This window comes from Mustela putorius, unplaced genomic scaffold (assembly GCF_011764305.1).
Source record: "Mustela putorius furo isolate JIRA1106 unplaced genomic scaffold, ASM1176430v1.1 tig00000224_pilon_pilon_pilon, whole genome shotgun sequence".
NCBI classification, from domain to species: Eukaryota; Metazoa; Chordata; class Mammalia; order Carnivora; family Mustelidae; genus Mustela; species Mustela putorius.
In genome coordinates, this window is record NW_025421321.1 from 15,729,456 (window position 1) to 15,743,413 (window position 13,958).

Sequence of the window (13,958 nt, forward strand, 5' to 3'; positions counted from 1 at the left end):
TGCGCTGATGGCATTAGTATCCCAAGGGGGCAGGTAGAGGTACCTTTAAGAAGACTATAAGGGACAAGGTAGGGAGCAGTGTTTCCTTCGTAGGCTTCTTCCAAAGGTAGTGCTTACTCAGGAGAGAATCTGTCTGGGGCTAGTCTAAGCCCACACCATCTGAAAGAACTTCCTATGATGATGGAAATGTTCTATGTCTGCACCGTCCATCTATCCAGTGGCTAGCAAGTACCTGAAATGCGGTACTTGTGAGAGTGAGGAACTGAACTTTGGCTTTCATTTTATTTTTTTATTTTTTTAAAGATTTTATTTATTTATTTGAGAGAGTGAGTGAGCATGACCAGGAGGGAGGGACCGAGGCAGACTCCCCACCAAGCAGGGAGCCCAACACGGAACTCGATCCCAGGACCCTGGGATCATGGCCTGAGCCAAAGGCAGATGCTTAACCCACTGAGCCACCCAGGCGCCCAATTTTGTTTCATTTTAATTAGCTTACACTGAAGTGGTCCCAGGAGGTTGGTGGCTACTGTGTGTCGGACAGTGCGGATCAAACCCATCTCTCAGGCATACTACCCTCCCCTCCTCAACAAGGACAGAGTGGGTTTGGACAGGTGGCAGCATCTAGCTGAGATCAGTCACACTGTTCCCCTTTCACAATCATTAGTATGGGTATTTCCTATTTATGGTACTGATTTGCCACTGATAGTGGCTATAATTAAGTTTCCTTTTAAAAATACGTTTACTGGGGCGCCTGGGCAGCTCAGTCATTAGGCATCTGTCTTCTGCTCAGGTCATGATCCTAGCTAGGGTCCTGGGATCGAGCCCCACATCGGGCTCCCTGCTCAGCAAGAGGTCTGCTTCTCCCTCTCCTTGTCCCCCTGCTTGTGCGCGCCCTCTCTCTCTCCCTCTGACAGATAAATAAAAAAAAAATAAAAAAAAAAACATTTACTAAGGGTGCCTGGGTGGCTCAGTCGGCGGTCTCCCTGCTCGGTGGGGAGCCTGCTTCTCCCTCTCCCACTCCCCCTGCTTGTGTGCATGCCCTCCCTGTCAAATAAATAAAATAAAATCCTTAAAAATATATATATTTACCATTTGAAAAGGCAAGTCAGTACAGCGTGCTGAGTGGACAGGTGGGTGGCATCAGAAGTAGTAAGCACTGTCTGCTCCAGGGGGCAGGAAGCACCACGGCCACGGTGGTTGAGGGAGTGAAGATGGCCTCCCAGCTCAGATGCCCCCAGCCTGCCCTGTCTATCCACCCTCAGAATGGAGAGCCCGTGGAGGCCCGGGAGAATGTGCAGTGTCCCCGAGGCTGGCATGTTAAGGAGAGCTGGATCGTGGAGCTGAACCACGCGGTGGACAGTGAGGGTCAGTGCTCTGGCGCAGGCGGAGGGAAGGAGGCCCTGGAGCTGCCAGGGACTGACACTTCCCACAGCCTCAAAGGAACCGAGCTCTCAGGTGGGATGGGCCTGAATTTCCAGGGGTGGCCCAACCTCTGGACAGTGGGGTCTCCACCCTTTCTATAGACATAGGCCCCAGCTTTCAGACAGGGCAGGTTGTAAGTGCCTCCTGAGCACTTTCTAGAAAGAGGAAAATGGTCAGGGAGCCTGGGTTCACCTGCGGTAGTAGCTCCAGGCAAGGAGTGATGGGCTGGAAGTCCAAAGACCTGGGCTCAAGACGTTGACTCTGCTACATATGGGCTGGGTGACCGTGTGTGGGTCACAGGAAGTCTCTGAGCCCTGCCTTCCTCATTCATAAGATGGGCAGTTGGGCCCAAGTATACCATCCTTTCTCACACCTCAGGGCCCGAGACACCTAAACAGGAGGGAAAGCCTTTTCCCGTTGGCCTGCCTTCTTGGGCCCATTTTTCAGGCATGTCCATACCTCCCAGCCCATGGCCACCTGGGCACCCACAGGCTGTGGCCCTGCCCCTGCAGGCTGGGAATACGGAGTGGCGATTGAGCCGTCGGGCCAACCTCGGGTCTGGAACTCAGTGGAAAAGACCTACTACTCATGCCGCCGGCGGCGCTGGGTACGTGTGCGCTGCAGGAACCACGGGAAGCTGAGCCTGGAGGAGGAGACCCTCTCCTTCCTGCAGCTGGTGAGAGGGCTGCCTGGGTGGGTGCCATCGCCCACACCTCATGCCATGGTGGGAAGGTGACATTCTGCTCCCCTCCCCACAGCACCACCCCATCCCAGCCAAGGATGAGGATGGCTGGGAGTATGGCACCTTTGGCTCCAAGTTCCATCTGAACCCTCAGCCCCAGAGCCAGTTCCGCCGCCGCTGCTGGCACCGCAGGATGGTCCCGAACAAGGACAAGGGCATTGCACCCATATTCCGCCTGGAGGGATCCTTGGTAAAGCCTCTGTAGTCTAGGTGACTCCTCCTTGCAACCCCACCTCCCAGAGCTGGGGCCCAGCCTTGGGTGTGGCAGACAGCAGAGGACAAACCATGGTTGGGGCACTGACAGCTGAGGGGTGGGAGAGAGCATGCCCCAGGTCCACAACCTTGGGCTAGAAGGGAAGGGTGACTAGGGGAGACAAGAAAAGCACCCAAGAACCTCAGGGAGAATGTCCTGGGCACAGGATATGGATCTGAAAGAGAAGGGCAGGAAAGAAGAGATGAGGCTGACACAGGCTCCAGACAAAACAATCAGGAGCTCCTGGAGGCCTGCCCAAGAGGACATCCAGCTACATGCCCTACCCTTCATCTACTGCATCTTCAACAGTGAGCTTTGAGAATCTGCTCAGGTGGCCCCAGGGACCCTGCATCCGAGGACAGGCAGTGGGGAGGGGCCGGGGCGGGGATCCTGGGGGCAGGTGATGGACATGGTTCCTCTCTTACCCAGAGCCCCACTACTATCAGCTTTTCTGCTACATCTACCAGGCCCGGAACCTAATGTCCAACCAGATCCAGACATTCCAGGGTAGGCTACAGGCACCCTTTCCTCCCCAAGCTCCTGGGGACCCCTGAGGTAGCCACCCAACAGCATAAAAAACATGACAAGGAAGGGGATGACACTCATGCAGACCCCTCTCCCCAGCAACTGAGGGCCCTGCCTTGGGAAAAAGATAAAAACAAGGAGTATAAGGTGGGGCTGTTCTTGAGAGGTGTGCCCAAAAGTGTGGAATCAAGGAGGAGGTGCTGGGGAGGCTTCACCCTGGTGGGGACCACTTAGCTAGGCCTTGAAGAGGGAAGAGGAGTTTTGTGGCAGAGGACTAATGAGACGGGAAGACAAAAGAAAGGGTGACCCACGGTGGGACCCCGTGTTCCTTGTGTCAGAAGCTGACAGAAGGGGTTGGGGAGGAGGTGTGGCGATTTGCAGCCCTGGGCACGAGGACCCAGTGAAGCTTTCAGGAGAGTCATGTGCTCCTACCCGCAGCACTGTTTGTGAGAAGCAGGTTGCCAGGTGAGGCTCTGGGCCGGGTCTGTGGGTGTTTGCCGGGAGCTGTGTCCACTGGGCATCAGCATCCACATAGAGAAGGCCACAGGACATCCCCTGACATCACAGTCGATGCTGTGAAAGGACTCGCTGTTGCTGTGGAAGGCCAGCCCCATGTAGCTGCTCCTCAGATCTCTTCCAGAGGAGCCATGGGGCTTCTACCCCTGGAACACCCAGATCTCAACCAGGCGGTATAGAGAGATGTGGCTGAAACTAAATGGTCCCCGCTGTTCACTCTGCAGCTTGCACTGTGGTGGCCTTCTGGGCAGCTGTCCGGGGCTGTGGCCACCCAGCCTGGGCTTCCCTGGATCTCTAGTCCAGTGGTGGCAGCTGCCAGAGAGGAGCACCTCGCTTGAGGGCTCAGTGGCAGGACCCTCTCCTCTCCTTCTACCCACCCCCCAGTGCCCTTCATTCGGTTGGTCTTCTTGAACCATAGCCAGTGCACCCAAACCCTGAAGAGCTCTGCAGCCCCAACGTGGGCCCAGACACTCATTTTCCAGCACCTTCTTCTGTACGAGAACCCTGAAGACACCAAAGCAAGCCCTCCACTTGTGGTCTTGGAACTGTGGCAGCAGAACGCCCAGGTAAGGTGGGCCAGACTGGGCAAAGTGGCTGAGTTTTTATTTTAGAGGAGAATATACCAAATGCGTTCTGGGGGGAGCCCGATTCGTGGAGAGCATCACGTCAACAGAAATGCCAGCCCTTAACCAAGAGTTCTTGGCACCCTGGGGGAAGGGCCAGAAACCTGCCAGCTTGGCCTTGGTGTTTGGTGAACTTCCCCTTCCCTGCAGGGAAAGGAGAGCTTGTGGGCCCGGAGCATGTGGTCCCCGGTGGTCTGGCTGGATGTCCAAAAACGGACCCTGCCCCCTCTGAGGTGGCACCCCCTTGTAAAACTGCTAGGGGAGAAAGAGGGTGAGATCCTGGTGTCCTGTGAGCTGATCCTTGAGACCGAGGTATGGGCTGGGGGGGTGAGATGCTCGGGGGCCCCCACCCTGCCCCACTCCCCTGCCTCAAGTTCCCACAACCATTCAACCCACTGAGGGAAGGCCTGGAACCTGGAGCCAGCACACTGGGCTTGGCGATGCCTGCCTGCTGCTGCCACCGGGCTCCAGAGCCGCCTCCCTGGAGCCCTGCTAGGGACTTGGATTGGGGGTGGGGTGTAGGAGGATGGGCCAACTACAGCCTCACACACCTTGCTTTCCCACCTCACCCCTTCAGAGTGTCAAAGAGAGGCCGCCAATCTTAAGTGTTCCCTGGAAGAACGGAGTCTACACACTCCCCAAGAGCATCCAGCCAACACTAAAGAAAATGGCTGTGGAGGTGATGAGGGTATGGGGAAGAGAGGGCGGGCACCCCCCAGAGCAGTTGGGCACCGTGGGGCTCTCCCTGCAGACTCTCCTTGGGCCCTCCTGACTATTTGAGGCAAAGCTTGGACCCCAAAAAGACACTGTCTGAGAGACGGAGGGAGACAGGAGAGACATGAAGGGCAGAAGCTCTGCTAGAGTACCTGAAACTGTCTCAATGCAGAGCTCTATGGCGGGTCATAGACTAATGACCATCTATGTTCACCATCTCACTTGAGCCCTTCCTGCCCCTCTGCAGTAGGGGCCACTTTCAGACAAGAAAGCTGAGGCTCTGAGAAACAAGCTAGCCCAGGCAACATGACGCAGGGGAAGTGGCAGAGCCGGAATCTGGGCCTGGCCCCGCCTGCCTCCAAGTGCCAGCATGTCTCTCACCTAGCTTTCGACAGTAGCCTGGAGGTCCCCACACGGAACTTCTGTGCTCAGCCATGAATCTGGCGAAGATCAAAAGATGGTCAGGTCCTCCTGGCCCTGGAGATGCCCCCTAAGATCAGGCAACCCCACTCTGGTCCCCAGAACAGGCCTCCGTAAGAGCATGGACATTTGCTGGGGTGCCCAGTGTCTGTTGAGCGCACTGAACGACCGTGGAGTTCTATGGGATCCAAGTTGGCAATGAGCTAAATGGCAACAAGGACACCCAAGGAATCTGGGGTACCCCCTACTTCTGTGAGCCCTCAAGGCAGCCAGCCTCAGGAACTCCCTCCTGAAGACTGCAAGCCAAACAAAGAAGCAGGGGAGGAAGGGCAATACCTCAAGGGCCCTGGAGGCCAGTGAAGGATAGTCTCAGTAGCCAGAGGGCACTCCCTCACGGAGGCTTTGAGGACAAGCACTGATCCCTCATGGGACAGGACACCTGTGCTAGCCTTCAGACTCTGACTTCATCCAGCTCATTTCCTGGCCCCAGATGCCACCTGATGCACCATCACTCCCAGGACAGAACCCTCTATGGCCAGGACCCCAGCTGCCACTTACCCTGCCCCTCCTCTGTTCCGGCAGATTCTGGTCTGGGGCCTTCGGAACATGAAGCAGGTGCATTCCCCCCAGCTCCTGGTAGAATGCTGGGAAGAGTCCCTGCAGACAGAGCCCATCAAGGACTTCCAGACCAACCCTAACTTCAAGCAGTCAGTCCTCTTCCTCACGCTGGTAAGGCGACCTGGGGCAGAGCAGGGGCTGGGGCAGCCCTTTCCTCCCGTGAGCCCTCATGCTCCGCCTCTCCTTGGGGCTGTAGTTCATCCCCACAGAGGAAGCCTATGCGCCACCCCTCACACTGAAGGTGGTGGACAATCAGGACTTCGGCCAGCAGACCGTGGTGGGTCAGGCCAACATCCACTCCCTACAGCCCTACTTCTGCAACCCCTGGGCTGAGGACTACGTGCCTCCACAGCTCCCAAGTACAGTCCTTTCACCCTGTCCTTCCCCAGCCCTCACCTTCAAGCTGGCACTGGGAGTGGGGGCGGACCTGGCTGCCCTCTGGGCTGGTGTCCCTCCCCCTCACTCTTCTCTCTCTCCTGAGATTCATGATTGCTCTCTCTCCACACAGTGCTGTCTGTGAACAAGTACCAGAAGGTGAGTTAAGGGCTCAGGGTCTCCACCTTCTCCCAATCCATCTACAGGGGACAACCCTTGTCCCCAAGCAGGGGTGGAGATAAAACAGAGCTCTGATACGTGTGTTCCTGGTGTACATGAGAACCCTAAAGTTGTGATTCTCCACCTGGACTACACATTAGAACCGTCTGAGAGTTTAAAGAAATCCTCAGGGGCCAGGCCACTGACCTGTTCCATCAGGATTGCTGGGGAAAGCCTCAGGCATCAGCAGTGTCTCCAAGCCTACACCCCCTCCCCGGTGATTCCAGTGTTTCCAAGGTTCAGAACTACTCCTCGAGAGCAGCACTTATCAAACAATGCACAGGAATCCTGGGGACATCTTGAGCAAAAGCAGGTTCTGATTTAGTAAGACTGGGGTTCTGCATTTCCGGGCCCTTCCAGAGTTCTGTCTGTAGCTGAGGCCCATGAGGGTAAGAACTAAGTTTACCCTCCTCCTGGTTCCATGTGTGCCAATCCCTGAATCAAAAGGGCTCTGTGAAGAGTCAGGGAGCCAGGAAAAGAAGCCCTGCCTTCCATCCCTTTTTCCTGGGGGGTCAGAGACAGTGAGCAGACTAGGTCGGCATGTGGTGCCTCACCTTGCTCTCCTGCTCTCATTTTTCAGCTCCTAGATTACTTCTATGAAAAGTTCTGGATCAGTCCCAGCAAAGCTCAGGTGATGCAGGCTCAGCCCCAGGGAACAAGGAACCACTCTGGGCAGCTCAGGGAGGCGGTGGGTGCAGCATGACCCCGGTCAGGGGAGGGCTCTGGTGCCTTCTCCCCAAGGGCCAGAATGAGCTTCCCTGCCAGGATCAGTACCAGCATGAAGTGGACTGGTGGAGCAAGCTGTTCTGGGCCACGGGAGATGCTAAGGCCCTGCAGTACAAGTACAAAGACTACCATACCCTGAAGGTTTGGAGATCTCTGGGAGGGGAGACTGCTGAGACACACAATGAAATCTGCTGGGGGAGACCAGCAGACCTCGCCCTGATGCCTCTAGGAATGACAGGGTCGGGGGTGGGGGGTGTCTCCCCAAGACTACAGGCCACACCTCCATCAGACACGCCGTTTGGGGAACCAGAGCTGCCCCATCTACAGCAGTCAGTGCTGACTCTGGGGCCACTGACTGGGTAAATGCTTCAAAGCGAGACCCAGGAACTGGTGATCCCTCAACCCCCTGACGGCAGGAATGGTCCTCCCTCAGCTGAGCCCAGGCCTGCTCTCCTCACCGGCCTGGACCCCACACACCCCCTGCAGGTGTATGACTGTGAGCTGGAAGCCGTGCCCGCCTTTGAAGGCCTGCAGGACTTCTGCCAGACCTTCAGACTCTACCAAGAAGAGCCCAAGTTGGACAGCCCTGTGGTAGGGGAGTTCAAGGTACATATTCACTCCCATGGAACTACCCGTCTCCCATGCCTCTTCCATCCCCCAGAAGATTCTAATCAAAGCCCTGGCCCTCTATGTTCATGGTGGGGATGGGGTAGGGAAGGCTTGAAAAACAGTTTGGGGAGCATGGGATAAAAGGCTGACCAATGCAGGGGTTCAGAGTGACCTCCCCCTTTACATGGGATAGGCAAGACCCTTCTCAATCCAGCTCGGGCCTGTGCAGGTCTCCCAAGGCCCAAGAGCCTTCGAGAACAAGTTCCAGCCTGAAGGGATAGACGGGGTGTGGAATGAGAGTCTGCATCAACAGAAACTGGAAACCCACCTAACCACCATAGTTGTCAGCCCAACATAACCCCCCAAACCTGCTGTTCCCACAAAGCGTCTCTGCTGCGCCCCTCTCTCCCATCCTCGGTGCAGCACACTCTCTCGGGAGCTTTGGCCAGGGGCACCGCAGGGCCAGGCCTGCACTCAACATCTTCCCTCCCCAACACACACACAGGGCCTTTTCCGCGTCTACCCCTTTCCTGAGGATCCAAAAGCCCCCAAGCCCCCCCGCCAGTTCTTGGTTTGGCGCAACAAAGAGGACTTCCCTCAGGAGTGCTTGGTGCGTGTGTACGTGGTTCGAGCCATCAACCTGCAGCCCCAAGATTCCAATGGCCTGGTAATCAGCAGCCCCAGCCCCGTGGTGTCCCTCATCTACGGGACCACCGAACCCAGGTGCCTCCCAAAACTTGCGTCAAGGTCCTGGGGCTCCCTCAGGCTGATACTCCGATGGTTACTTCCCCACAGGCTCCCCCCTGTTGACGGGGACTCATTTCCAGTCCACTTCCCACCCTCCCCAACCAACCTGGACTGACTCTCCATTTCCTGTTGCCTTTCCCTCACTATGACTGAACCCCAGTGTGACCCTTATGTGATCCTGAAACTGGGACAGACAACGATGGGCAACCGGGACAAGTACTGCCCCAACACTCTGAATCCCATCTTCGGCATGTGAGCTGCCCCAACTTTACCCGATCCCACTTCACCACACCCTCACACCCTCCCGCGCTGGGTAGGAGTAAGCTCCAGAAGGCGAAGACTTCTTCCATCTCTCTCTAACCTCTGAGTTCCTAACATGGAGTCTTACACACACTCAGGGCTGGACAGATGGAAGGGTGGTCAGTTCTACTCTCTTTCTCAAATGCTTCACCTGGGAAAGGAGTTCAGGGTCCCATAAGCCAGGCCTGTCAAAAGTTATTTCTAGCCAACCCTGGGGGACAGTTCTTGGCAGGCAACAGCCATCCCAGGCTCTGTTTTCCATATTCACCATGACCAAACAAGGGGCCGTGAAGCTGGACAGGGAGGCCTGCGGACAGCACAGTCCGCAGTCTCCAACACCTCACCCCCAGTATGTTTGAACTGAGCTGCACCATCCCCCTGGAGAAGGACCTAGAGATCCAGCTATATGACTTTGACCTGTTCTCATCTGATGAAAAGATTGGAACCACAATCATTGACCTCGAAAACCGACTCCTGTCTGGCTTTGGTGCCCGTTGTGGGCTCTCCAAATCCTACTGCTAGTGAGTGGACCTGAAGCCAGGCAAGAGTAGGGGAGGGGTGGAGGAGGGAGGCCCCAGCTCCCTTAGGAGGAGACTTGCATCTGGGAAACCAGGACCTGAATCTGGCTCCACTCATGCCCCCACCACCACTGTTGATCTGCAGCTCAAAGCAGAATGTTCTCTAGGATGCAAACCTTCCCACCTTTTCCTCTCCCTTAATTCCACAGCGCAGGGCCCTTTAGGTGGCGGGATCAGATGACCCCAAGCTTCCTCCTGGAACGCCATGCCAAACAGAAAGGGTTGCCTCCGCCTTTGTTCAGTCCTGAAGAGGACACTGTTTTTTACAATGGGAAAAAATTCAAACTGCAAAGCTTCGGTGAGAAGTACAGCACACTGTCAGAAGGCACAGATCCAGGCCTCTGAAACCAGAGGGCATTTTGCCCTTTCTACCTATAGAGGGCAACCAGGTCCACTGTCCAGGCTGGGGGTAGGGGAGAGGAGGGCAGCTATGAGATGGGAAGGCTCATGATGTTGTGACCATCTCCTTCCACTTCCTTCCATCTAGAGCCCAAGCCCCCTCCTGTTCATTACTTGGGACCTAAGAAAGAACGCCTTGCCCTGTACCTCCTGCACACCCAGGGGCTGGTGCCTGAGCATGTGGAGACCCGCACACTGTACAGCAATAGCCAGCCAGGCATTGACCAGGTAGGAGACTAGGGGGCTAGATTAGGAGACAAGGGAGCCCAGCCATCCAGGATGCAGCCCAGGACGAGAAGACCATGCATTCACAGCCGTACATACACGGAACCCCAGCATGTTCTACACATGTTCAAAGTGAGACAGTCTAATGATGTCCCTTAGAATGGAGAAATTCAGAACTATAAAAGTCATCTACAAGAAACCTGGGCCCCCCACATCCATTAGTGGAAAGGCCAAGGTGCCCTACCAGCCAGCGCCAACACTGCCTTAGTCTCTCCTGAGGGAGGTCAGGGGAAGTAGCACCTGGGTCAGATGTGCAGACATTACAGCTCTGGTTGGCCTGTTAATTGCAGGCTGTGTTTTCTCCATGGCAAGGAACCCCAAACAGAAGGAATAAAAATCCCCACGGGCACCCTAATTATCTACTCTCCAGTCACCAGAAGGGCTCACCTCATGCTCCAAATTTCTCAAGCTGATACCACATTCCAGACACTTGAGTTCTCCACTGAGCACTTTTTAAACCATTCTCATTAAACCTGTTTTCCAATGTGGGGTCAACTTCAAAAGGATAAAATGAGGTCAGACAGTTTGAAGGAATAGATGTATCTACCTTCCAATTTTGGTAGTCTACTCTTTTGTTTCTCACCAATTTTCATCCCTCCTTTCTTAGACCACTGTGCTTGATGGGCAGCTTAATATCCTTAGGCTGGGCTTCCGCAACATATGGCAACCTGGACATTTGGTCATCTAGTTTGCTCTTACTCGGGGCCACTATGCTGGTTAAGAAGTAAAGCCCCAAGCTCCCCATGGAGCCCTGTCCAGAGAGGCTGTCTAGCATGGCCTGCTAAAGGGTATTCAGCCTCCAGACCCCGGTCACAAGTGACATTCCATCGCCATGCCATCTGTTTTGAATCCATCATACACTGTCCACCTCACTCTGTGCCCTTCTTCCAGCCAACACGAGACAAACGGGAAGCTGGTGGGCGGTTAATAGACTTCCTATCTGAAATCCACTCCACCTCACCGCTAACTCCTCACTCCACCCTCCAGTCGGGGGAACCCAGCCTCAAGAGATCTCAGAACGTGGGATGGGGCTCTGAGACCAGCGTGCTGAGAACAGAGGTTAGCAACTCCCAGCTAGTCAATCCATTTCCACTCTAGGGAAAGGTACAAATGTGGGTGGACATCTTCCCCAAGAAGCTTGGGCCTCCTGGCCCCCCAGTCAACATCAGGCCCAGAAAGCCTAAAAGGTGAGTGACCCACCACATCCATCGCTGTACTTCCCCAGGCACAGGCCACAGGTGTGCAATTCTTTTCCTCTCCCGGAAATCCCGGGAGCTTCCTTCCTCTGCATTCCCCCAAACTGGCATGCCTCGTTTGGGCATGGAGGGCACCACGGCCGCAGGGGGAGCTACTCCTCAGCAAAGCCTCAGAGCCCACCGGCTGCAGGTATGAGCTGCGCTGCATTGTCTGGAAAACTGCCCAAGTGGACCTGAGGAGAAGTTTAACCACCGGGATGAGCGACATCTATGTCAAAGGGTGAGGAAGAGAGCTGGGCTCCAGCAGCATTCCCTCTGAGGTCCCCAGTTGTCTCATCCCTGTGCCTCTGCCCACAATCCTGGGGCATCATCTCTCCACCCCCACCTGTGCCTGGTGGTCTGCCAGGGAGCCCCTCCCACAGGGCTCCAACTCAGGGACAGGGACAATACACGTGAAGCCCAGGTGAAAAGACTTTGGCCCCAGGTGGTTAGCTGGGCTCGAGAAGGACATGCAGAAGACGGATATCCACTACTACTCTCTGACTGGGGAGAGCAACTTCAACTGGCGGTTCATCTTCACCATGGACTACCTGGCAGCTGAGCGTGTGTGTGTGGAGAGTCAGAAGGTAACAGGCCATGTGGTGGGAGGGCGGGGTGCGCTCCCCTTTCCGCTCCCTCGAACCACAATCCACCCCAGAACCCTTGGAATGTGGCCTCAGGGAGAAAGCTTCTTCCTTGACAGTCCATCACCACTAGGTGGTGGGCTACTGAGGTGGCAGAGGGAAATCTCAAAGGAGACAGGTCAGTCACATGGTTTCTGTCATCCCCCAGGACTACATATGGAGCCTGGACCCCACGGTGATGAAGTTCCCAGCCCGGCTTATCATCCAGATCTGGGACAATAACATCTTCTCCACAGATGACTTCCTAGGTGAGATCCGGCCCAGGGCCCACGACCACAGGGCAGGGAGCTGCTCCTTGCTGACACCATTTCTTTGGCTCAGGCGTCCTGGAGCTGGATCTGTTTAACATGCCCCTCCCGACCCGGCACGCCAACCTGTGCTCCATCAGGATGATGGAGACTAACTCCAAGTGGCCCTACTTCCTCCAGTATAAGCACTTCTCCCTCTTTAAGAAGAAGACCATAACAGGCTGGTGGCCTGCCCAGGTCCTCGATGGTGGCACATGGCACATGTCGGTAGGAGCTGGAGAGGGTGTCTGTTGCACAGGACTGCTATGCCACATAACTTGGCTCTAACAGACTTCTGGGGACCTGAGCTAAATTCCTTTTCCTTTCCTAAATTCCTTTTCTGGGCCCTGGAAGGGGCCTTAAAACTATCCTCACACACACACACACACACTCACACACACACACACAAAACAAACAAACAAAAAAAAAAACAGTCTCACATCTGCTGTAAGGAGCTCAGCCTCCCACCGCCTATGGTGTTTCTAGGGTAAAGTGAAGATGACGCTGGAGATTCTGTCAGAGAAGGAAGCCTTAATCAAGCCAGCAGGGCGAGGCCAATCAGAACCCAATCAATACCCTACACTTCATCCTCCCCTGTAAGAGCCTGCGAGACAAAGGCACCAAATCTTTCCTCCACATTCCCGGAGCTGAGCTGCTGGGCCCAGCAATTTGTATGGGGTGGTGAGCAGTGGGCCTACAAGTGGAGAGGGGTCATTACTCTCCAACACCCAACCTCAGTTATGAGGAGGAAAGAACAGCCTGGGGGAAAGGGGTACAGAGGGACACACAAGCAAGCAAAAGTTGCTTTTTAAAAAAGAAAGCTCTTTGCTGTGCATTACTTGACCTGAAGTTTCCCTCTGTGCCTCCATCCTCTGACATCTCCTCTGCTCATGCACAGACGCCCCAACACCTTGTTCATATTACGGTCACCTGTGACAATCCTCTGCCGCGTTTTCTGGAAACGCTACCACTTCAAAATCATCATCGGTGCAATCATATTTATTATAGCACTTATGCTGTTCAACTTTATCTACTCTGCACCGGTGAGTGACCACCTTGGGGAGAGGGACAAAGGCACTAGTTGCTCTTGGTAGGACTCTGAGGAGACAGCCTCAAGTCGCTCCCTCAGGCTAACTGTTGCCTTTTCTCTCTAGAACTACTTGGCCATGAGCTGGGTCAAACCTGAACTTCGGCTGAATGCTCCCATTAAAACACCCACGAATATCATGAATCCGCCAAGCAGCAGCAATGCCCACTCTTCCATCCTCACCAGCCAGCATCAGAACCTAAATTCTACAACAGACCATGAGCTGAAACTCCTCCAGGGACCTATGAATCGCCTGCAAGACATTTTTCCAGAACTTCCAGCCCCACAAGACTAATTAGTCCATGTCTGCCTGGCTTTTCTCCAGCCCATCATTGGCCCTACCCTCACGCTTCCTACTAGTTCTCATTTCTGTCTTCTAGGACATAGGCTGGGGGCTTCTGGGACATATGCAAAGAGGGGCATGTTCTGTTAGGAAACCACTTCCAACAAGAACAGAGTTATTGTTGTCATTTTCCCACTGAAGTAAACACATTTTGTCACAAAGAGCTACCCTGTAATTTAAGGGAGTTGAAGAAACTATGAAAGCATGACTCACAAGGACAGGGAACAACATCATCTTTATCTAACACCTCTAGTCCTCAGGGTCTCCTCTAAGAGGCTCTGAAGTCAGAGG

The 13,958-nt window shown here is 54.9% G+C and overlaps 1 protein-coding gene across 1 annotated transcript in view; it reads left to right on the forward strand.

Moving 5' to 3' along the window:
- The window catches only part of FER1L5 (fer-1 like family member 5), a 54,995-nt gene extending 41,221 nt beyond the window's left edge, over positions 1-13,774 (forward strand). Inside the window, exons 27-53 of the mRNA XM_013056321.2 lie at positions 1,263-1,365; positions 1,935-2,098; positions 2,181-2,354; positions 2,584-2,725; positions 2,847-2,924; positions 3,843-4,024; positions 4,232-4,393; positions 4,659-4,760; positions 5,798-5,944; positions 6,030-6,192; positions 6,342-6,367; positions 7,008-7,058; positions 7,193-7,294; positions 7,640-7,759; positions 8,268-8,429; positions 8,670-8,761; positions 9,160-9,330; positions 9,537-9,685; positions 9,875-10,014; positions 11,170-11,258; positions 11,458-11,547; positions 11,752-11,893; positions 12,099-12,198; positions 12,272-12,465; positions 12,724-12,833; positions 13,136-13,280; positions 13,392-13,774. Of these exons, the coding sequence (XP_012911775.1) occupies positions 1,263-1,365; positions 1,935-2,098; positions 2,181-2,354; positions 2,584-2,725; positions 2,847-2,924; positions 3,843-4,024; positions 4,232-4,393; positions 4,659-4,760; positions 5,798-5,944; positions 6,030-6,192; positions 6,342-6,367; positions 7,008-7,058; positions 7,193-7,294; positions 7,640-7,759; positions 8,268-8,429; positions 8,670-8,761; positions 9,160-9,330; positions 9,537-9,685; positions 9,875-10,014; positions 11,170-11,258; positions 11,458-11,547; positions 11,752-11,893; positions 12,099-12,198; positions 12,272-12,465; positions 12,724-12,833; positions 13,136-13,280; positions 13,392-13,619 (3,528 nt within the window). The 3' untranslated portion in view covers positions 13,620-13,774. The remainder of the gene's footprint in view (positions 1-1,262; positions 1,366-1,934; positions 2,099-2,180; positions 2,355-2,583; positions 2,726-2,846; positions 2,925-3,842; positions 4,025-4,231; positions 4,394-4,658; positions 4,761-5,797; positions 5,945-6,029; positions 6,193-6,341; positions 6,368-7,007; positions 7,059-7,192; positions 7,295-7,639; positions 7,760-8,267; positions 8,430-8,669; positions 8,762-9,159; positions 9,331-9,536; positions 9,686-9,874; positions 10,015-11,169; positions 11,259-11,457; positions 11,548-11,751; positions 11,894-12,098; positions 12,199-12,271; positions 12,466-12,723; positions 12,834-13,135; positions 13,281-13,391) is intronic.
- The last annotated feature ends 184 nt before the right edge of the window (positions 13,775-13,958 follow it).